Below are 24536 nucleotides of genomic sequence, written 5' to 3'. Positions count from 1 at the left end.
AAATCCAAGCCCTGTTCTGGTTGGAAGGCCTCAACCTTCATGAAGAAACTGTGTCCAATAGAAGAAACCATTGGCTCAATGACACGAACATCTCCAGGGCATTTTAAAAGTAGGAATCGAAGCATCATTTCACTGAGACGGAGAGTGACTAGCACCTGCGAAGGACGCAATGACTCCTCTCACTGAACTACTCTTCAAAATTTGCTCCAAATTCCCTTGGGACATAGAAATCAATATGATTTACAATACACACGACTTCCTCCCTTGAAGTCTAGACTAACACCCTCTTTTCTCCCAATATCTAAGTGGGAAGGACCCTTAAGAAATGTATCGACAGGAGCCAGCATTGTGGTGCAGCAGGTTAAGCCACCATCTGCAGTGCTGGCATCCCACATGGTGCCAGTTCAAGTCCTGGCTGCTCCACGTCCAATCCAGCTCCTTGCTAATGTGCCTGGGAAAGCAGCAGAGCACGGCCCAAGTGCTTGGGGCCCTGTGCCCATGCGGGAGACCCAGAAGAAACTCCTGACTTTGGTCATTTGGAGAGTGAACCAGTGGATGGAAGATCTGTCTCTCCTTCTCTAACTTTGCCTTACAAATAAACATTAAATAAATCTTTCTGAAAAAGGATTAACAGGGAAAAGAAACTGGAGCTAATGCACCAAGAGCTTAAGGGCCTGAAGGTACAAGGAGCAAGGAACGCCATCTCGGCTCCCACGTCGGGGTAGGAGTCCAGTCCCTGCAGCTCTCACCACTGTCTCCTAGGGACTGGGGCAGCAGCAAACGGGAGCCAGGAGCTGGAGCCAGGCACCAAACGCAGGCACGCTGATGTGAGACACGGGAACCCTACGCAGCGCTGCAACACTGCCCCTTCTAACGGTCTGAATCGCACCTACATGGTCTGACTGCATCACTGCAGGGAAGGGAGCACTTGAGCAGCTCCCACAGGTTTCAGAGACCAGGCCCGCATTTCCTCTGTTAGTGCAGTTTCACTGTGGACTGAAGCTTAGAAGATGCTTTCATTTTTAAAAATGACTCAACTTGGGGCCAGTGCTGTGGCGCAGCAGGTTAATGTCTTGGCCTGAAGCTCCAATATCCCATATGGGCGCCGGTTCTAGTCCTGGCTGCTCCTCTTCCAATCCAGCTCTCTGCTATGGTCTGGGATAACAGTAGAAGATGGCCCAAGTCCTAGGGCCCCTGCACCCGTGTGGGAGACCCAGAGGAAGCTCCTGGCTCCTGGCTTCGGATCGGCGCGGCTCCAGCCGTTGTGACCATCTGGGGAATGAACCAGCGGATGGAAGACCTCTCTCTCTGTCTCTACCTCTCTCTGTAACTCTGTCTTTCAAATAAATAAAATGAATCTTTAAAAACAAAAATAGGCTGGCGCCGCGGCTCACTAGGCTAATCCTCCGCCTGCGGCACCGGCACCCCGGGTTCTAGTCCCACCCAGTTGCTCCTCTTCCAGTCCAGCTCTCTGCTGTGGCCCGGGAAGGCAGTGGAGGATGGCCCAGGTCCTTGGGCCCTGCACCCGCATGGGAGACCAGGAGGAAGCATATGGCTCCTGGCTTTGGATCGGCACAGCGCGCCGGCCACAGTGGCCACTTGGGGGGGTGAGCCAATGGAAAAAAGGAAGACCTTTCTCTGTCTCTCTCTTTCTCTCACTGTCTAACTCTGCCTGTCAAAAAAACAAACAAAAACAAAAACAAAACCTCAACTTTTTAAGTGCAGCCATCATTAAAAAAAATTTATTTATTTATTTGAAGAGCAGTTATAGAAAGAGAGGGAGAGACAGAGAGAGTTCTTCCATCTGCTGGGTCACTCTTCAAATGGCCAAAATGGCCAGGGCTGGCCCAGGCAGAAGCCAGCAGCCGGGAGCTTCTTCAGGGTCTCCCACGTAAGTGCAGGGGCCCAAGTACTTGGGCTATCTTCTGTTGCTTTCCCAGGCCATTAGCACAGAGCTGGATTGGAAGTGGAGCAGCTAGGACTTGAACTGGTGCCCATACGGGAAGCTGGTGTTGTAGGCGGCAGCTTTACCTGCTACACCACGGTTCCGGCCCCAGCCACTGTTATTTTAAAAAAATGAAATAGAAACAGATTCTCTCAGATCTCTATATCCCAAATTTCAAATAGCTACTTTCTTTCATTATATTTTCTAAGTTTAGTCTATTGAATTTTCAATGAAATGAAGCCAGTGTGTTACATCTACCCATGAAATGATGTCCAAATGAAAATACCTTGCTGTGTGACAAACTAGATGAATTATAAAACTTAACAGAGGGGCTGGTGCTGTGGCGTAGTGGGTAAAGCCACTGCCTGCAATGCTGGCATCCCACATGGGTGCCGGTTTGAGTTCCGTTGCTTCACTTCCAATTCTGCTCTCTGCTATGGCCTGGGAAAGCAGTGGAAGCCCTGCACCCGTGTGGGAGATCCAGAAGAATCTCCTGGCTCCTGGCTTTGGATGGGCCCAGCTCTGGCCATCGCAGCTATCTGGGGAGTGAACCAGCAGATGGAAAACCACTCTCTTTCTCTCTCTCTCTGCCTCTCCTTCCCTCTGTGTGTAATTCTGACCTTCAAATAAATAAATACATCTTCAAAAAAAAAAAAAAAAAAAAAAAAACACAACTTAACAGACTCCCACCCAAAGAAAATAGGGCCTAGGCTGAAAAGCAAAACAAATAGGTAATAATGTATGTATAAACATGAATAGCGAAATAAGTATTCATATCAGAATGCTGTTACTGCCATTATCATCAGCTGTAACACTTGCAATGACTTGGATTTGGGGTTCACGCACTTTAAGTAAGCACACCAATATACCAATTGATTCTAAGATTTGAGAAAGCTACCTGTAAGGAAACCAGTGACTTGCAATAAAATTTAAGTACACTACTGACCCTGATGCAGAAAATGAGAAAGACTTGCTGAACTGCCCAACAGCAGAGGGGGTCGAAGTCACAGTTGTTTCTGTCTTGGCTGTCCCTGGCCCTGAAACTATGGAAAAAAATAAGAACATAACAAAAAGTCAATAAAAACATTAATCCACGTTGCAATTCTCAACAGCTTGAACCATGTGCCGCTTTTCACAGCTGCTCTCATCAAGTACATTTTGTGCCACGTTAGGCACCCAGGGAGCAAGCATGTTGGCTAACTTGGGGTTACTGCCATTGAACCTGCTCTTTGGTTCTGCCAACATCCTATGACATATTCTCCTTCCCAGAAAAGATACCAAAATAATCCTAGTGTAGTTTAAACGCTTAAAGTTCTAAAAATATATTCTTCTAGGTTATAATGGTATGAGGAAATGCTTATAATAAAGCTAAGCAAAAATTAAAATTAAAAAAAATACAATAAACTGTATATAACGTACCTTTGCAATTGAAATTTATGCTGTAGAGAAAAAGCCCAACTATCTGAGTAGTGACTTCAAGGCTCACTATTTACTTTCCTATACATTTCTATGTTTTCCATAGATTTTTTTTTTAATTTAACACGATACTTTTATTTAAATCACATAATTGCTGTAATACTGAGAAGTGCACAACATTAAAGGTGAGATTCATTACTTTTCTCATGTTCAATTTTCTCTAAATTCTCATGAACAGTTTGGGGTTAAATTTTCTCTACTGTTCTACTTTAGAAGAGGGGGGAGGAATAGGAAAACTAAATTTAGAAAGTACAAATCAAACCAAACCAATCAACAATAAGGAAAAGACAACTTCTCTTTCACGATAAGGGGTAATGCCATTGGCGCAGAGCCGCAGGCAGACACGCGGTGCGGCCTTGCCTGGAACCTAGAGGACTCCGCAACAGTCGGTGTCAGCATAGCACTGGTGAAGTTCAACCGGCAACGTCCTAGGTTGCCACAAAGTGAGTGAGGGAGATCTACAGCAGGCCCGAGATGATGAACAGGACATCTTTCCTGAGTGGGCGGGGAAGGAAGCTGCAAAAGCTGCATATACAGGATAGACCCGTTTTTGTTCACAAAGTAACTTTAACAGATATACAGAAAGTTAGGTTACCTTTGGAACATGAAATATACCGGGCAATTTTCACTTCCTATATATATCTATCTCATAGATCTTTTTGTGGGCAAGTAATTGAATGAAAGTATTCCCATTATTAACTAGTAAGAGAACTATTCTACGGAGGTGTTAGAAATATTTTTTTAAATATATTTCTCGCAAACAAACAGTATTTTTCAGAAAGGTTTTCCTACCAAAAGGAAAGTTCTATTTTAAACCTTGTTGATCCAGCGAGTAGAAACGTAAGTAAACGCCCAGCAAGGGCAGTGTGTTTCACAGCCACCACCGCACCATCAATCTCAAGTCCTTTTACTTGCCCAAGACATGCATGCAGCCCAGGTCCTTAGGTTTCCTTGATTTGTAATCTTAACAGTGACAAAAAGCTTCCCAGTAAAGTCTTTGAAAGAAGTTAAATCATCTTTCAAAAGTGTTTTAAAGATATTAGCCAGAAATAGAATGACATTTCTTAATCCAAATCTTAACTGATTCAGAAGTCTTTTGTGATTCCACTGAATTTTCTTTTTACATGTAGCTGCGACCCCAGAAGGCCGCTAAACTGTCTCCTCCTCTGAGAAGAGGCACACAGCACACCAACGGCAGTTCCACATTAACCCAAATTCTAGAATGCAACTTTGGCTTACATGATAATGGTTTTCTTCCGAATGTAGGGAACATTTTTACGAAGATAAACCCAATATCCAATCAGAAAGCTTTGGAATTCACAGAATGATTGTATGACTGAGTAGAGATTATGGAATGTGGGCTGTTTATGTGTGAAGTTCAGTCTGTTATGCACTTCACTTGAAGACTCACTTGAAAGCATGAATCAAAACAAAACAAGTCCAGAGTGTGTTCAAAATATAAGACTGCATGCAGTCAGCATAAGACCCCTGGAACAGGAAGTCATACAAGCCAAATGAGGTGGGCTACACACATGGAGCCGACAAAAGGGAGATACTGAGAAAGACCCATGTGAAAATTACGTCAAAAATGAAAGCATTCTGGGACAGAGGTTTTGTGCAACAGTTCAGTTGCTTGAGACACCCACAGCCCATATCTGAGTGTCTGGTTTGAGTCCTGGCTCCATTTGATTCCAGCTTCCTGGAAGGTAGCAGATGAGGGGTGTCCTGCCACCCACACGGGAATCTCAGCTCTTGGCTTCGGCCTGCCCAAAAGCTGGGTATCTGGGGAGTAAATCAGCAGCAGACTGGAGATCTCTATCAGTCTTGCTCTGTCTCTGTGGCTTTCAAATAAATAAAAGCAGTCCCTACTTCATCTTGGCTTGGACAACGCGGACCCTAGCCAAAACACTTATGGTTACTGTAAAAAATTAAACAATTATGCTTTAGTAAGTGTTGGGGAGGCATTTGAAGCCATAATAATCTTATAATATTGATTTATCTATGAGATCTACTTTAACAAATTTGTTGTACTTTCCATATTTTACTGGCTTTTGAATTGTTATTGTGAACTACTACTCATTTTTGTAGAATAGAAAGCTCTTGAAGGACCAATTTCCTAGAAATTCTTCATAAGTGAAGGTCTTTCAAAAGAGTTGTTATACTTGATTTTCTGTGATTCAGAATACAGAACTGTTTTATGTACTTCTTTTACCTTTATTTTCATTAAAGCAAAAATGCAAACTGACCTGAAGCTTTATCCCCAGAAGACAACTGAACAGATGCTGGCGTAGGCCCAGATGCCTTTAGGGAATTTATTAGAGACCCCTATAATAGAACACAAGTAAATTTACGTTAAAGCTAACCATCCATGGAATAAAGGAAAATGCAAAATGTAAATTAAAAACATAATAAAATAAGCAAGCATAAGTATTTCTATTTACTTTAATTGGCAAAAAGGAGAAAGTTTCAATTTAAGTCAACCATGTGTAAAAACATATTAGAGAACAGAAACAGAAATATTGTGCAAGCTCCAAGAAGGCTCCAAGAATGCCTGTCACATAAAAGGCACTTGATATTTGGTAGATGAATAAATAATGATTAAATGAATGAAATGGTTCTAGTTCCCAATGACTTTACAAGGAGGTTAAAATGTAAAACTGCTCAAATTCCCTATCTCCAATCAATGCTCTTTAACTAGTGTGTCATGATTTATGCCTAATCACAAATCTTCCACGTGAACATGAAAACCAAGAACAGTCAACTAAATGGTGGGGTGGGCGACTGGCGCAGCAGTTAAGCTGCTGCTTGGAATAACCGGCATTCCATATCAGAACGCTTGGTTCAAGTCCACTTCCGATCCAGCTTCCTGCTAATGCACACTTTGTGACACAGCAGAAGATGGCTCAAGTACTTGGATCCCTGGCACCCACATGGGAGATCCAAATGGAGTTCCCAGCTCCTGACTTTGGCCTGGCCAGTCCTGGCTGCTGTGGGCATTTGGGGAGTGAACCAGCAGATGAAAGACTGATTGCTCTTTCAAATAAAAGTGAAAATAAGGGGCCAGTGCTGTGGCGTAGCAGGTTAAGAAGTATCTGCGATGCTGGCATCCCACATGGATGCTGGTTCAAGTCTCGGATGCTCTGCTTCTGACCCAGCTCCCTGCTAATGTGCCTGGGAAAGCAGTGGAAGATGGCCCAAGTGCTGGGGCCTCTGTATCAGATGGGAGACCTGGAAGAAGCTCCTGGCTCCTGGCTTTGGATCGGCCCAGCTCCATCTGTTATAGCCATTTGGGGAGTGAACCAGCAGATAGAAGACTTCTTGCTCTGATTCTGCCTCTCCCTCTCTCTAACTCGCCTTTCAAATAAATAAATATATCTTTGAAAAAGTAAAAGTGAAAATAAATTAAAATTTCTTTTAAAATGTTAAGTAGCTAAAGTTAAGTAATTAAGGATGTTGGGAACTCAAAAGAGCCAAATTTTGAAGTTCAGGCTCAAATGCTGATCATAAACACGAACTGAAGTTACCCATCACAGAGAGATGTGAGAGCAACAGGAAAGGGGCCGGTGCTGTGGTGTAGCGGGTAAAGCCGCCGGCTGTAGTGCCAGCATCCCACACGGGTGCCGATTCAAGTCCCACTGCTCCACTTCTGATTTGGCTCTCTGCTATGGCCTGGGAAAGCAGCGGAAGCAGTAGAAGATGGCCCAAGTCCCCGGGCCTCTATACCAACATGGGGGATCTGGAAGACGCTCCTGGCTCCGCATTGGCCCAGCTCCAGCCATTGCGGCCATCTGGAGAGTGAACCAGTGGATGGAAGACCTCTTTCTCCTGCTTCTGCCTCTCTGTGGCTCTGCCTTTCAAATAAACAAATAAATCCTCAAAAAAAAAAAAAAAAAAAAAAAAAAAAAGAAGAAGAAGAAGAACAGCAAGAAAACCAGGATTTCTTAGGAAGTTTCAGAAATAGCTTCATCTACCTTCTAGCCATATCCTATCATTTCTTCTGGGTTGTTTAACCTATTTTTAAGAGACAATGTTTACCAGGCAAGAACCTGAAGCTAGACATAACATCACTGAAAATGTACACTCTGAAAAACAGGGATTTTAAGAGAAAACAAGATAACCTACTCCCCAAATGCTGAACACTGTAGTGAGAACTGCAGAGAACAGAAATAAGTCAGAAGCTTTGAGTCCCACGTCCAGTTCCAGCGTTTACTTATTGCGCAAGCTTGCATTAGTCACGTGAGCTTGGGCTCCTGTCAGCAAGACATCCTGCCTCCTGCGCATGGCTGCTGTTAAGGGTTAACTGAGATCACGTGAAAACAAAGTAAAACACAAGCCAAATGCTCACACAAATCTACAGGATTAGAATTGTCACTCAAGATCACTAGATGCACAATGTCAAAGGACCCAGGAAGACAGCATCAAGTCCTGAGTTAACAACAATGCAAAAAGCCTCAAAGCCAGCATAAATCATGGTTCATTTAAACGAAGTCAACACTTAAATTGGTAAGTAAGTTACCTGCTTGGCTTGGCTGGAAGCCACTGGGGTTAGGACTGGGTGAGGTGCTTTGGCTGGAGAGTATGGCACTGAAGAACTGAAAAACACAAAGCACACACTCAGAGAAAGGTATGAAGGGTGGAATCACATCCATCCTTGAGCCTGTGTTCTGCCAAATAAATGATATCAATTTCTGGGTAGAATACAGGTGTCTGGGACCAACTAAATTCATTTGATGTTTCTTGATTTAAGAATAGATTTTCAAATGTAGTTGGATTTTTGGCACTAAAGTCAAAGCAGTGATCCCAAAACTTACGTTCTCTCAGCAATCCTAACAGAAAAGACTGTAGTTATTCAAAACAAAGCTTTTTTTCTTACCTGGAAATAACCCCTCCCTCCCCTCAACTTTCCTCCTTATTCTACACCATTTGAAGAATTCTTGATTCTCTTTTCTAAGCCTGAAAAAAGGTTCACCAGGACCGATGGATACATTTGATCTGCTGTCACAGACACCTCACAGGTGCTACCCAAAGAGGTCTCAACTTCTCGAGGACCTATCCAAGGGCACAAGCTCACCAGCATCACAGAGAGGAGGCACAGGCCCTGCTCTGCCTCCAGCCTCCGCCTGGCCCAGTATGAAAAGCACAGCCCACATGCAGGAAGAGTTCTCACCATCTTCTGTCAACTGTGAGCACTGTACGCAGCGAGCAGCTGTGTCAGTAATTAACTAGTGTTAATGTGGGGCGGTGGAGGTGGGGAGAAATCACATCACCTGCTGACGTAATACACAACCTCATCATCATAATGCAACAATACATTCACAGACAAAAATTTCTTGTTCCTGGGGGCAGTTTTTCAATCACTTTATCTACCCTCAGCCTAAAGTTACGCTGATGCACAGCAATCACGTAAGATAATAGGTGTGGAGCCAGTTCAAGTCCCGGCTGCTCCACTTCCAGTCCAGCTCCCTGCTAATGTGCCTGGAAAGGCAGCGGAGGATGGCCCAACTGCGTGGGCCCGGGCACCCACACAGAGGATGCAGAGGAGGCTCCTGGTTCTTGATCAGCCCATCTCTGACCGCTGAGGCTATTTGAGGAAATGAAAGATATCTCTCTCTCTATCTCTGCCTTTCAAGTTTATAAACCTTTAAAAACAATCCAGTTTTATTTTTTAGATCTCTATCTAGATTTGGGGAGAAGTAATATTTTTCCACCAAAATATTAACTTTTAAGAGGAAGAACAAAGATAGGCCACATCTCATAGAAGAACATGATCGACTTAACAATCCCTACAAACACATTCCAATTCTCTGTTGAATAACACAGGACCCTTCCCACACAGTTTCTAATAGACTGACGGAGAAGAAGACAACAGAGTTATTCTCAACTACACAACACTTCCTATATAACGCTCCTGCGGAAGCAGGAAGCAGCTGCACGCATGTGCCCCTCTGGAGAACTCTCCCTGCTGCCCGGATAGTCCACAGGACAGGCACACAGGCACACCCCTCCCTCTCCACTCATGCTCAGGCTCCAGGGAAGAACAGAACGCGCCAGGGAGATCGCCAAGGGACGGAGCCAGGCCTTGGGCGGGCAGAGCTGACTTGCTTAGAGACATGGTTTTAGCTCATGAGAATCACAAGGAAAACCAAACTTCTTCATGCTTTTCAAAGACAAACAGAAGAAACTAGAAATAAATATAAAAACAATTTACCCATATTTTAGAAAAAATTTTACACTCAAAATTTAGTTGTGACCTAATAATTAAAATGTATTACATTGTAATCTGTTTACCTGTGATAATGTTTATTACCTCCTGACACCCAAAATCAGGACTCAACAGCCTTATACATCATGACCTCCTTGTAGAAAATGCTGTTTAGTACAATCAGCCAACGTGTCAACTGACAAATCAGATTCAAGAAATCTCTACTATGCTCCAAGAGCAAGCAGATTAGAACATTACACTCTCAAATGTTGCATGTGATCACTAACCAAGAAACGGAAATCTATAGGGAAAAATGTTCAAGAGACGGAAAAGTCAAACTTCAAATTACTACATTTTAGATGACTATTCTGCTTTCTAGGAATATGGATCACAAAGATATTATCAGAAAATCATCTTTACACTTTGTTCCATAACTGAAAACAAAAGTCAAAGTTCCACAACCAGAAAACGGCACACAACCAGCACATCAGAGACGTGCACTCACTGCACACGACCACGAGTCACACTGCCCTCACGGGACACTAGAGCTCCTGCTTCAGAAACGAGCGATGGAGGCAAGTGAGGAAGCTTCGGTTCATGACGAAACTCCCAGAACATTTAGATTCTGACTTTCCATTACTTACATCACTCTGATTAAAAAAACAGTAAACTGAAGGTGAAAATAAGGAGTCTGATAAACAAGGAATATACCACAACAAACCTGTTTCAAACAAAGAACTTACACACAGAAGGGTTACTTTTTTTCCTGTTTTTTTTGACACCTTATTACGACTATGTGCTCATTTTGGCAGACAAATGCACATAGTTCCTGGGACGCACCCTCTACACACAGTCATAGAATTGGGTTGAGACTGAAGCGTCAGTGAGGCGAGCATCTGGTGTGACAGTGAACATCCACTAGGAGGGCCCATGTTCTACTTCAGGGTGCTTGGGCTCCAAGTCCCAGCTCTGCTTCTCATTCCAGCTTCCTGCTAATGCACACCCTGGAGGTAGCACTTGATGGCTGAAACATTTAAGTCCCTGCTACCCGTGTGGGAGACCTCGATTGAATTTTGAACTCCTGGCTTTGAACTGGCCCAGATTGGGCTGTTTTGAGCATTTGGGGAGTGAACTGATATATGAAAGATCTGTCTGTCTTTAAAAAAAAAAAAAAATTGTTTTTAATTAAAAAAGACTGTAGGGGCCGGCGCTGTGGCATAGAGGGTAAAGCCGCCGCCTGCAGTGCCCGCATCTCATAGGGGCGCTGGTTCACGTCCCAGGTGCTCCACTTCTGATCCAGCTCTCTGCTGTGGCCTGGGATAGCAGTGGAGCATGGGCCCAACCTGTGTGGAAGACCCCAAAGAAGCGCCTGGCTCCTGGCTTTGGATCAGCACAGCTCCAGCCATTGCAGCCAATTGGGGAGTGGACCAGCAGATGGAAGACCCCTCTCTCTCTCTCTCTCTACCTCTACCTCTCCCTGTAACTCTGTCTTTCAAATAAATAAAACTAATCTTTGAAAGAAAAAAAAAAAGCCAGAGTTACAGAGAGAGAAGGAGAAACAGAGTGAGACAGAGATTTCCCATCCCTAAATGGCCACAGTGGTAAGGGCTGGGCCAGGCCAAAGCCAGGAGCTTGATCTCAATCTCCTAAGTGGATTCAGGGGCCCATACAATTGGGCCATTGTTCCCTGCCTTCCCAGACACATGAGCAGGGAGCTGGAAGCAGAACAGCTGAGACTTGAACCAGTATCCATATAGGATGCTGGCTTCCAGGGCAGCTTAACTTGCTTTGCCACAATGTTGAACCCAATGGGATAAATATTTACCTTGTTAAAATTCAGTAAAGTTTAAGGAACCTCTAAGAAAGAACCTAGCTGATATATATATATATATATATATGTATATATAGATATATTTTTTTTTTATTTGACAGGTAGAGCTATAGACAGTGAGACAGAGGGTTAAGTACTTGCTCTTTCACCTATTTCAATATTTTAAAGGGCTTACAAACCAGAAGAATCAGTTATGTCTTATTGTGGTAAGCCTTAATCATATATAATGTTTTATATATATTTTATATGGATATATATTCATATGTATACCTTTTATTTAATCACATGTAACTTTTTATATATATTCATATATCAAAGAGGTCTAAGATTTCTAAGCCACTAAAATTAATTATTTAATGAATAATGACATTTTTTGTAACACTGGAAAGGTGAGACAAGTGAGAGACAGAACAACTTTTTAAGAATAACTGAAGAAACAAAGGAATTGAGAAGAAAAAATAAGCAAGAAATACAAGATATCTAAAACAAAAACTACTGATTCATTCTTGGGAGTTCCTTTCATCAGTCAACAGAGGTATGACTGACACCTACTGTCCTCATTGGAAAATGTCATGTTTTTGAAGATCCAAACATCACTCAAACATTATCCAAAATTCTGTTAAATCAAGCTACAGTTCCTGCATTAACGTCAAGATGCTAAGCAGCTCCAGTAATGTAAGTTGGAACTTGCTCCACTTCTGATCCGGCTCTCTGCTGTGGCCTGGGACAGCAGTGGAGCACGGGCGCAACCCGTGTGGAAGACCCCAAAGAAGCGTGAAGAATTTTTAGTGACATGAAAAAAAGTAAACAATTAAGGTTCCTGATTTACCTGAGATTACAAAGCAGCATGTATCCAAATTCTGCTTTCCAAAGCCAAATTTTCATAAAGATGAAAAAATAAATGGAAATTATATACAATGAATGGACGAAGCCACTGAATATGAGATACACCAATATGAGAGAGACCATGTACGCTCATCCTGCTTCTATAGATACCACTGAGAGGAGCCAGCGTTCTGGTGCAGCAGGTAAAGCCACCGCACGGGCACCACTTCAAGTCCCAGCTGCTTCACTTCCCATCCAGCTCCCTGCTGTGGCCTGGGAAAGAAGCAGAAGATGACCCAAGTCCTTGGGCCCCTGCACCCACGTGGGAGACCTGGATGAAGCCCCTGGCTCCTGCCTGTGGCCTGGGTCAGCCTTGGCCACTGAAGCCATTTGGGAATGAACCAGGAGATGGAAGATCTCTCTCTGTCTCTCTGTAATTCTGCCTTTCAGATAGATAGATAGACAGACAGACAGACAGACACTCAGAAAAAGTTAAATACAAAAGTGAAAACTTAAAATATACTTAGGAAACTACCGCTTCAAAGAATCTGAAAGTCTGTCATTTTACAATGAGCACAATCCCTTCTCAATTTTCTCTATGGGGGATGGCAGCAATTATGATTACCACTTTCTGATTCACAGCAAAGTTTACCTAGTGTTCAGTAAGAGTTTATTACAAAGAAACTACACACTAGACAGCATGCTGAATATCCAAGTTAAATACCCATGCCAGAGTCCAACTCTCTGGGGACAGGAGAAGTTTCTTAAGGTTCCTTTTCACTTGTTGTGCCAGAGAAAGAGCACACTCCGACTGCTCCCCAAACAGAGCCTTTGTCGAAGATCAGCTGGCTGCTCCGAGAGAAAACAGCTGGACAAGGTGAAGACAAGTCTCCATGAGGCCCACACACGTGCGGTCAAAGGCTAAAATATCCCAGAGACACCAGATTACACTTTAGAAAATGCTAGCTTCCAGTCCTGTGTAATACTCTAATACTCAACCGTTTTTTCTTGCCTGCCCTACACTAGGAATCTGGCTATCATCCCCAAATTCTGATGCACAGTTCTTTCCCTTGAGAGGTTTGCAACAACCACAAATACCACCTTTGTCTAAACAGCATACCAAAGCTCTGAGATCAAAAGATAGGAGAGCGGTTGGGCTCACTTTTTGACTGTTAGTATGGTCTTGAGTAACTGAAAAATTACTGAGGGGCCAGCACTGTGGTGAAGTGGGTTAATCCCACACCTACAGCGCTGGCAATCCCATCCGGATGCTGGTTCAAGTCCTGGCTGCTCCCCTTCTGATCCAGCTCCCTGCTGGTGTGCTTGGGAAAGTAGCAGAAGATGGCCCAAGTGCTTGGACCTCTGCACCCACATGGGAGACCTGAATGCAATTCCTGGCTCTGGCCTGGCCCAGTCCCAGCTGTTGCAGCCATTTTGGAGGTGAACCAGTGGCTAGAAGATCTAACTCTGCCTTTCAAATAAATAAATCTTTTCTTAAAAAATTACTGAAACAGGCAATGTTCAGATAAACGGACTGAAAGGGAACACCAGTGGAGCGGTGAAGCAGGATCACTGGACAAGTGGAAGCAGTGCAGTGTGAGATCTGCTCTGGGGGCAGCAAAGCAGGCATGTGTGGAAAACCCCAGGATCCGGGCTGGACCAAGCACGGGCACCAGACCTCAACTCCTCGAATGACATGGTCCTCCCGATTCCCACGTTCAAACTGAGAGAGTGTCTCTCTGATCTGCCCTATGCCACCGGGGAGGGTGGCTGGGGACAGTAGAGCAGAGCGCAGGCAGCCACACTGCCAGGGTGCTGCAGGGGAGTCAGCCCCTGGAATCCTCAATACAGGGGCAGAATAAGGACATGTGGACTCCAGCAGTAAAACCTCTTCCCAAGTGTGGCATGGAAGAGAAGCTGGAGGTCTCCCAAGAGCGGAGATTAAGAGACCTTCTCAGACAAAAGCAGACGTAATTTCTAAGAACAGAAACGCCTGGTCAGAGGACGTGGGGAGACTGTCAATCTCTAGATCACTAGTTTTTAGAATTAATAGTCTGACTGGTGCCGCAGCTCACTTGGCTAATTCTCCACCTGCGGCGCTGGCACCCCGGGTTCTAGTCCTGGTCGGGGCGCTGGATTCTGTCCCGGTTGCCCCTCTTCCAGGCCAGCTCTCTGCTGTGGCCCGGGAGGGCAGTGGAGGATGGCCCAAGTGCTTGGGCCCTGCACCCCATGGGAGACCTGGAGAAGCACCTGGCTCCTGGCTTCAGATCGGCGCAGTATGTCGGCTGTAGCGGCCATTTAGGGGGTGAACCAATGGAAGGAAGACCTTTCTGTCTCTTTCTCTAACTCTGCCGGTCCAAAAAAAAAAAAAAAAAAAAAAAAGTCAAACAATTTCAAGTATTCCCCTGACATAACAGCCTGCTGTGTATCACAGGTAGACTTGCACGTGGTAAAGAGCAAAGTGAGCATATATCGTGATGGACTTTGAAGGCTTGGGCGGCAATCGCTACCGGCAAGATGAAAAGGACACTCTCCTCCTCCACTGCCTTGGCAGCTCATGACAGGAGCCTCAGGTGATCACTGACCTCATAAACAAGAGTCAACTGTTCAATCAACAACAGCAGTCACTGTGCACCTGCTCCCCTTGTAGACCTCTGCCCTCAATGAGCTGTACTATGAGAAGTAGCAGTAAAACTGTCTTCAAGCAGTACTTCATACTTAGTGTGTCTGTGTGGGTGCAAACTGTTGAAATCTGTACTTTGTACAGAGCTGATCTTCTGCATATAAAGACGATTATAATAATAATAGACTATAATGATCAGCTGCCTATCCCTCTCTAACTTGAGGCTTTAACGGAAAACACTCAGGCACGCGGCAGCAGCGCTGCTCCCTACAGGCAATCTGCCCCCTGGTTCAACACAATGAAAAGCCCGTAACATACCCCATGGCTGTGGAGGGGGCCGCAGGACTACTCTTCAGTTCCTGCACATTCACCACTTGAGGGACGGTCTTCAAAGTTGATTCAGTCAAAGTACTAACAGCTATTGGAACAGAGAGAGTCACATTAACTATGGTGAAGGATACGACACTGTGGCCTCATTTAAATGAACACACAGATATGAGCTCATGATCCAAGTCCTTGGGCCCCTGCACCACGTGAGACCCAAAAGAAGCTCCTGGTCCTGGCTTTGGATTGGCACAGCTCTCGCCACTGCGGCCAACTGGGGAGTGAACCAGTGGATAGAAGACCAACCTCTCTCTCTGCCTCTCCTCTCTCTCTGTGTAACTCTTTTAAATAAACAAATAAATCTTTAAAAAAAAATAAAGAGTACAACAAAGAATTGTATTTTCAGAAAACTCAAAGATACCTTAAAAAAGTAACTTTGTTTTTGCTCTTCAGTATGTATTTTAGGCATCTTAACAGAGGTTTTAACTTTGCCTGGAAATCTTTTGATTTGCGGGCAGGCATTTGGCTCTGAGGTTAAAATGCCACTTGGGATGCTGGCATCCCACGTTAGAGGGCCTGGGTCAAGTCCTGGCTCCACTCCCAGATCCAGCCTCCTGCTCATGCACACTCTGGGAGGCAGCAGTGACAGCTCAGATGCTTAGGCTCCTGCCACCTACGTGAGAGACCCAGACTGAGTCCCAGGCTCCTGGCTTTGTCCAACTCAGCCCTGGCTGTTAGAGTATTTGAGGGGGTGGTGATGTGGAAAGTGAGCTAAACTGCTTCCTGCAATACCAGCATTCATAGCAGAGTGAGGATTTGAGTCCTAGATCCTCATCTTCCAATCCAGCTCCCTGTTAATGTGCCTGCGAAGGAAACAGATCACGGCCCTGGTACTTGAGCCCCTACCATCCATGTGGGAGTCCTGGCTGGAGCCCCAGGTTCCTGGTTTGGGCCCGGCCATTTGGGAAGTGAACTACTGGATGGAACATTCCTCTCCTTATCACTCTGTCTTTAAAAAAATAAGAGTATTTGAGAAAGGAGTCACTTGGGGGAAGATCTCTCTTTGTCTCTCTGCCTTTCGAATAAATAATAAATGCACAAAATTAAAAAAAAAATCTTTTGATTTGCCACTATTTAATAGCAATTCTTTTTTGTCTAAATAAAACCACCATGTCTTTTCAGTGTTTTAAAAGGAACTCTCTAAGGGCCAGTGTTGTGGCAATGTGGGTAAAGCTGCCGCCTGCAATGCCAGCATCCCATGTGGGCACCATTCATGTCCTGGCTGCTCCACTTGCGATCGGCTCCCTGCTAGTGGAGTGCGAAAGCAGCAGCAGATGACTCAAGTACTTGAGCCCTTGCTACCCACATGGGAGACCTGGAAGAAGCTCCTGGCTTTGGCATGGCCCAGCCCGGGTTGTGTGGCCATTTGAGTAATCAATCAGTGGGGAGATCTCTCTTTCTCTCCCTCCCTCCCTCCCTCCCTCCCTCCCTCCCTCCCTCTCCCTCTCCCTCTCTCTCTCTCCCCCTCTCTCTGTGTAGCTTTTTCAAATAAATAAAGAAATCTTAAAACAAACAAATAAACAATCTAAATCAGTAGATGTTTAAAGCAGTGATAAAACTGAAAAATAATTCTATTCGGCTAAAAAAGAAATATTGGCTTGTATCAGAGTTTCTCAACCCTAGCAATGCTGACATTTTGGGACTAGATAACCTTTTGTTGCACGGGTATTTTGTGCACTTTAAGGGTTGTTTTGCAGCACTTCCGGCCTCAACCCACTAGATGCCAGCAACACTGGCAACTCTTTGGGGGTGGCAGAGAGTCTCTGGTCAAGAACCACTGGCTTATAAAATTAATAGTTAGCAATAACTAGTCTTTGAGGCAAACTACCAAGATTGCTAAATATAAATACAAAAATTTTGGATAACTACAAACCACTGACAAAATTGAAGTGCTGACCAGTTCATCAGAATTTTCGTCTGCAAAGGTACACTTTACAATAAGATGAAGTTCTACAGAAACAGGAAGCACACGGTCAGAGTCCAGGTGCTGCTCACAGCTGGCCAGGTAGCTTTCAGCTCCCTGAATCTTGCTCAAACCCAGAACAAGCACACCAAATGGCTGGGGTCCTTCAGCTGTGTAAGACAACTCTGACATGACCGCATCACCTAAGTTCAAAAATTAATTGCAGGGCTTAAAGCAGACGTGCTCCAACAGCAGGGATTATGAATTTCCTAAGAAACATCACTGACTGCCCACCCACCTGCTGTGCAGACCCAGCCCCTCCCCTGAAAGGCAAGTTCCAGACCTCATCGTGCACTCCTGGAGCTTCCCCACAAGGAGGGGAGCCCCTGTGTCAGTCTTCTCTCTTGCAGGGCAGCAGCCAGCCAGCAGCCCCCCCCCCCCCCCGCCCCGAGTCCTGGTCTGTGACTCAGACACCTCGCAGAGAGCCTCCGCAGGGCACCGGGCCGCAGCGTTTACCTGGCGCTTGGCTGGCCATCTGCCGTCTCAGTGCCGCAGCAGCAGCGGCCTGGGGGGCTGAGATGGAGTGGGCAGGACTCGGTGCTCCATGTTTTACAGTTTTGGTGGCAAGCATTGTGCTATCAGCCCCTTGAGGAATAATTTTGCTAGCAGATGTAGACACTGAAGGAACAAGAAAAATGAAGTGAGAGAGTGGACCAGAGAAGAACATAGAGAAGTTAACATGGTAAATGCTCCGTCTTAGGTTGTAAGGAAAACATTAAAACTGAAATTGTTGCACATTAATGCAGAAAAGCAGCCGAAACTGATAGGCTGGCACGCTCATCTTTCAGAGACGACACAGCACTCTGCCTGGCCGCCTCTCCTGCGAGCCAGAACGCTTCCTGGGATCCTATCTGCTCTCACGCCGATCGTTGTAGCGTTTACAGCAATAACTGCTTCCCGACGTCTCATAAAATCTACTCACTCCAGTACCTCACCTCCCAAGTGTCTGTTCTCTGCTAGCAGTGACTAGGAGGCAAGGCCCTGACACGTGGCACTGATGCTGTCAGACACAGTGCCGGCTGCTTCAGTGACCACGGGCCCGGGGCGGAGGAGCTCAGAGGCAGGATACGCAGTATGATGAGCAGTCCTGGATCTGGAGGTCCGAGCGTAGACGGCGGTTACACTGCAGCGAGCAGCCCTCTGTCTGCTCCTGGAAGAGACCTGCTATCCCACGAGCTGGACTCAACACGAGAGCCGGTGTGGTGCACAACCTTGAAGAGGCCTTTTCCCAACGGCTTACCCACTGCTTTCAGGGGGATGCACACCTTCGGAATCAATCTCCTGATTTCTGGAATACTGGCAGAAATAGGCTGCTAGCAACCTTCCTGACGATATGATAAAAACCTAGTGTAGCCTCCTCATTAGCTGGAAACCTCACAAGGGAAACAGAGGGGTTCCTGTCTCGCACTCAACTTACTTGCAGGTGCCAACGTGCCAGGTGAAGAACCGTGAGGCAGATGAGACTTTGCAAAAGGAATCGCCTGGGGCAGGAGACTGGGCTGGATGGAAGCGGTGCGGGTCACAGGTGCGTGCCGAGGGACCTGGACCACTGTCTCCTTGTCTTCACAGGGCGCCCGGGCGTCTTCACTCTCCAGAGACTGGGAGACAGACGACGTTGAGCTGGCCTCATCCAAGTCTTCATAGTATCTTTGAGACAGGAAGGCTGAACGAGACAGGTTGGCTACAAAAGGCCCAAACAAAACACAACTTAGAGAACTCAAAGGAAGTCCAAAAGCTATGTAATTTTCTCTGTCAATAGAGAAATATTCCAATTTTTAAAAAATGACTTAATTATTACTTCTTTTAAGTGGAAACAGCTGTAGCCGAATGTGAACAAAGATGGCTTCGGGTCTCTGCTTAAATGGGGTTTTAAAAGCTGAGCTGTGTAGGACAAGAACGTCTAGACTGTCAAGAGAACGTGAGACAGTGATAAATTGATGCTGGTGTAAAAGCAGACACCTTGCAATTCCAACAGAAGTTCTCACAGGTGGAATAATAGTATGTCAGAAAAGAAACACACAAGCGTTCAGGTAGGGCAAACAGTCACACCACTGCAGTCACCGTCCAACAATAAAACCAAACAAGACAGAATGTCCTTCATCCCGAATGTCTCAGACAACTCCAGTAACTGACTGATTCTTCTGAGCCAGAAAAGTAGTTGTTTTTTTAAACAAACAAACAAAGGAAACTTAGTCCTAGCCTTCTGTTTTTATTTCTTCTTTTGAACTATGAAAACTAAAAAAAAAAAAAAAATTTAAACTATGAAGTAAGGCTATATGCGATGTTAGTTTCCAGAATGAACTTCAAAAAGCACGTCACAGAAAACAGCACGGTGGTACAGCAGGTTAGGCTGCTGCCTGGGATGTCTGCAGCCCATGCCAGAGTTCTGGTTCAAGTTCTGGTCGCTCCACTTCCAGTCCAGGTTCCTGCTGACTATGCTTGCAGAAGATGGCCTATGTGCTTGGGCCCCTGGCAGTCCCTGAGTACAGGATGGAGTTCCAGGTTCCTGTCTTTGGCCTGGCTCAGATCTGGCTGTTGCAGCCCTTTAAGGAGTGAACCAAAGGATGGAATATCTTTCACTTCCTCTCTCTCTGACTCTGCCTTTCAAATAAATAAATCTTAACAAAACAAAACAAAAAGCCAAATCTAAGGGTGGGTATTGCAGGGCAGCAGGTTAAGCTACATGCCAAATCAGAGTGCCTGGATCACGTCCTGCCCCCCCTTCCAGCTGAGCTTCCTGCTAATGTATATCCCAGGAGGTAGCAGAAGACGGCCCAAGTGCTACCCACACGGAAGACCCAGACGGCATTATTGGCTCCTGGCTTCACCCGGCCCAGTCCTGGTTGCTGCAGGCACTTTGGGGAGTGAACCTACAGATGGAAGATCTCTTTCTCTGTTGTTCTGCTTTTCAATAAATAAAAATAAACTAACAAATGTATTTGTGGGGGGAGTGGTTATGAGCAGAGGCTAAAAAATAGAATACGGGGCCGGTGCTGTGGCGCAGCGGGTTAACGCCCTGGCCTGAAGCGCCAGCATTCCATATAGGCGCCAGTTCGAGTCCCGGCTACTCCACTTCCAATCCAGCTCTCTGCTTTGGCCTGGGGAAGCAGCAGAAGATGGCCCAAGTCCTTGGGCCCCTGCACCCATGTGGGAGACCCGGAAGAAGCTCCTGGTTTGCAGCTTCAGATCGGCGCTGCTCCAGCCATTGAGGCCAATTGGGGAATAAACCATCGGATGGAAGACCTCTCTCTATCTGCTTCTCCTCTCTCTGTGTAACTCTGATGTTCAAATAAATAAATAAATAAATCTTTAAAAAAATAACATAAATATATAGTTTTATAATCTTTTTCGTTATAGATGGTATTGTTTGTTTGAGAGGCAATGTATTACTATATACCACATTCAACATGAAAAAATAAAATTTAGGGGTTGCCATTGTGGCACAGTGGGTAAGGGAAGCTGCTGCTGGTCTGAGTTCTAGCTGCTCCACTTCTGAGTATCTGGGGACCTGCCACCCACGTGGGAGACTGGAAGAAGCTCTGGTCTCCACTTGGCCCTGCCCCAGCTGTTGTGGCCATTCGGGGAGTGAATCAGCAGATGGAAAATCTCTCTCCTTCTCTCTCTCTAACTCTTTCAAATAAATAAGAAAATCTTAAAAAAATAAATGAAGTGAAATTTAACGGAAAAAATTTAACATCATAAAAGCTCAAAAATATTCAATTCTGGGGCAAGCATTGAGCTTCGGAGTCAAGACGCCCCATCCCACACTGCAGCACCTGGGTTCCTTCTAAGCTCCAGGCCCTGACCCCACCAGCTTCTTGCCCATGCAAACCCTGGGAGCAGCAACAGCACTGGCTCAAGTAATCGGGCTCCCAACTCGTGGCTTTGGACTTAGCTCAGTCATCCTGGGCACCTGGGAATTTAACTCGCAGCTGTGAGCTCTCTCTGCTTCTTAAATTAAAAAAAGGAAATTAAAATTTTAGCAATAAATCTAACAAAAGATATGCTGTCTCTCAGGCAGAAAACAGAGAGAGAAATGCACGTTTACTTACAGCACACATCACGCTCAGGACTGAGAGGCCAGCAGTGTGCAAATGTCGACTGTCAAGTTACTTCAGAGACAGAACACAATCCCAGCTAAAACTGCAATTTTCTTTGAAGGTTGAAGGAGGTAGAATTCCATCCCTTTTATTATTACAGTAAGATACACATAAAATTTAACATGCCCTTCTAAAGCCAGGAGCCTGGAGCTACTTCCAGGTCTCCCACATGCGTCCCCACTGCTCTCTCAGGCTCATTAGCAAATAGTTGGATTGGAAGTAGAGCAGCCAGGACTTGAACTAATGCCCACATGGGATGCTGGCACTGAAGGCGGTGGTTTCACCTGTTACGTGACAGCGCTGGCCCCGATTTGTTTATTTTTAAATATTAATTTTAGATAGATTGTTGATTTAACTGTGAAAGGCAAAACACTGTTTATAAAAAAATAAGAAAGCTGCACACATACTCTGATTACCTAGAGAAAGAGGAATTTTCTTAAACAGAATGCAAGAAGCACTGTTAAAGACTGATTAATGTTACTTACAATTAAGAACTTCAATTTCTCAAATACCATAATTAAAAGAGTAAAAAGGCAAAGTGGATATTATAATGCCCAAAGCCAACAAAGGGATGTTATCTGGAATTTATAAAAAAATTTATAGGCTGGCGCCATGGCTCACTAGGCCAATCCTCCGCCTTGCGGTGCCAGCACACCGGGTTCTAGTCCCGGTCGGGGCACCGGATTCTGTCCCGGTTGCCCCTCTTCCAGTCCAGCTCTCTGCTGTGGCCGGGGAGTGCAGTGGAGGATGGCCCAGGTGCTTGGGCACTGTACCCCATGGGAGACCAGGAGAAGCACCTGGCTCCTGCCATCAGATCAGCGCGGTGCGCCGGCCGCGGCGGCCATTTGAGGGTGAACCAACGGGAAAGGAAGACCTTTCTCTCTGTCTCTCTCTCTCACTGTCCACTCTGCCTGTCAAAAAAAAAAAAAATTAAAAAAATAAAAAATAAAAAAATGTATAAATCAGTAAGATTATCCAATAGAGACAGGAGCAAAAGATTTATCAGGCATTTCTCAAAGAAGATATCCAAGCGGCTAATAAAATACATACAAGATTTCTACTAGAAAAATGCCTGGCAATATCAAGCTGGCATGCACACAGGACAGAAAGCTACCACAGGAATGCTGAGGTAAAATCGGTGTAACCATTTAGGGAAGCTGAGTGGGGTGGGTGTGTGGTCCAGGGTTGAGACATGGGTACTTCACATCAGAGTGCCTGGGTTCAGTCCCATCCCCAGCTCTTGACTCCACCTTCCTGCCAATTCAGACTCTAGGATGCAGCAGGTAATTGCTCAAGTACTTAGGTCTCTGCTACCCACGTGGGAGACCTGGACTGAGTGCTGGGCTTTGGTCTGGTCTAGTCCTAGCCAATGTGGGTATTTCGGTAGTGAACCAACACATGAGAGCTCTCTCCCTCTCAAATAAATCTCTATATATTTTTTAAAGCTGAGCACATAGACAGAGGACAAGCCATCTTAGCTATGTGATCAAATGAGCAGCACATGTATCCAAGAATGTTCAGAACATGCTTAAACGAGAAACAGCACACATCTAACGAGACAATGGACAAAAACAAGTAGAGCATCATTAATACAATAGAATACTATACAGCAACAGAAATAAACAAATAATACCTACAGGCAACACTACAGATGAATCTCAAAAACCTGATGTGGAACAAGGGAAGCCCATCTGGAGAATAAATGAATGGACTTACATAGTATGCAAAGACCAAAAAGACAAGCAAATCAAGTTACAGTGTTTGGTGAGGCAGCCTTAAATAAGGAAAAAAGGAGACAAGAGAATGACAACTTCATGTAAATTTTGGCTAGATCCTAGGTTGTTTTTTTTTTTTTTTTTTTTTTTTGACAGGCAGAGTGGACAGTGAGAGAGAGAGACAGAGAGAAAGGTCTTCCTTTGCCGTTGGTTCACCCTCCAATGGCCGCCGCGGCCGGCGCGCTGCGGCCGGCGCACCGCGCTGATCCGATGGCAGGAGCCAGGAGCCAGGTGCTTATCCTGGTCTCCCATGGGGTGCAGGGCCCAAGCACCTGGGCCATCCTCCACTGCACTCCCTGGCCACAGCAGAGCGCTGGCCTGGAAGAGGGGCAACCGGGACAGAATCCGGCGCCCCGACCGGGACTAGAACCCGGTGTGCCGGCGCCGCTAGGCGGAGGATTAGCCTAGTGAGCCGCGGCGCCGGCCTATTTTTTTTTTTTTTTAAGTCAAGCTGTAGGACGTAGGTGGGAGAGCTGGCACGGTTACAGCATGACCTGCACATTAGAGAACACCGTTCTGTCTGTGTTAAATTTCCTGAATCTCTTAACTCTGCTCTTATTGTAAAAGAGGACACCCTGTGTAGAGGACACACGCCAAAATACTTAGGAGTAAAGGGGTCCTGTCTTCAGCTTGTTCTCAAACAGTCCAGCAAAAGTAACAATATATGTCTGGGGCCCGGGGGTGGAGGGTGGGTCACCACCAAATACTAACAGGTAAACATGGATGAAGAGTAAGTGAAGTGGCTGCTCACTGCAGTCTTGGAATTGGCAGTTTCAATTTTTTTTTTTTTTTTTTTTTTTTTTTTTCAAAATAAATTAAAAACCACTGGGGCAGGCTTGTGGCACAGTGGGTTAAGCTGCCACCTGACATCAGTATCCCATATAAACACTGGTTTGAGTCAGAGCTGCTCCACCTCTGATCCAGCTCCCTGTTTATGCAACTGGAAAAGCAGTGGCAGACGGCCTAAATACTCGGACCCCTGCCATCCACATGGGAGACCAGACGGAGTTCCAGGCATCTGGCTTAAGCCTGGCCCAGTCTCGGCCCTGGTCACCATTTGGGGAGTAAACCAAAGGATGGAAGATCTCTCTCCTATTCACTCTCTCTGTTGCAGCCATCCAGAGAGTGAAACAGAAAATGGAAGATTTTTGTCACACTTTCCAAAAGATAAATATTTAAAAAACAGGGGCCACCACTGTGGCGTAGTGAGTAAAGCCAAATGGAGACTGGTTCGAGTTCCGGTTACTCCATTTTTGATCCAGCTCTCTGCTGTGGCCTGGGAAAGCAGTAGAAGATGGTCCAAGTCCTTGGGCCCCTGCACCCTCGTGGGAGACCTAGAAGAAGCTCCTGGCTCCTGGCTTCGGATCAGCACAGCTCTGGCTGTTGCAGCCAACAGGGAGTGAACCATTGGA

At 45.5% G+C, this 24536-nt stretch overlaps 1 protein-coding gene across 9 annotated transcripts in view; it reads right to left on the bottom strand.

Moving 5' to 3' along the window:
- NUP214 (nucleoporin 214) overlaps nucleotides 1-24536 on the bottom strand; it is a 108047-nt gene that overhangs the window by 41257 nt on the left and 42254 nt on the right. For all 9 annotated transcript variants that reach the window (XM_008249052.4, XM_008249054.4, XM_008249053.4 and 6 more), the window contains 6 exons: nucleotides 18667-18930; nucleotides 17706-17867; nucleotides 15221-15320; nucleotides 7938-8013; nucleotides 5668-5746; nucleotides 2892-2988 (listed from right to left, as the gene is read on the bottom strand). In XM_008249052.4, coding sequence (XP_008247274.1) covers nucleotides 2892-2988; nucleotides 5668-5746; nucleotides 7938-8013; nucleotides 15221-15320; nucleotides 17706-17867; nucleotides 18667-18930 — 778 coding nt within the window. The remainder of the gene's footprint in view (nucleotides 1-2891; nucleotides 2989-5667; nucleotides 5747-7937; nucleotides 8014-15220; nucleotides 15321-17705; nucleotides 17868-18666; nucleotides 18931-24536) is intronic.

The sequence above is a fragment of the Oryctolagus cuniculus genome, chromosome 1, assembly GCF_964237555.1.
Source record: "Oryctolagus cuniculus chromosome 1, mOryCun1.1, whole genome shotgun sequence".
NCBI lineage: Eukaryota > Metazoa > Chordata > Mammalia > Lagomorpha > Leporidae > Oryctolagus > Oryctolagus cuniculus.
The sequence above is the reverse complement of the archived record's forward strand: the minus strand, read 5'-3'. Positions and strand labels throughout refer to the sequence as shown.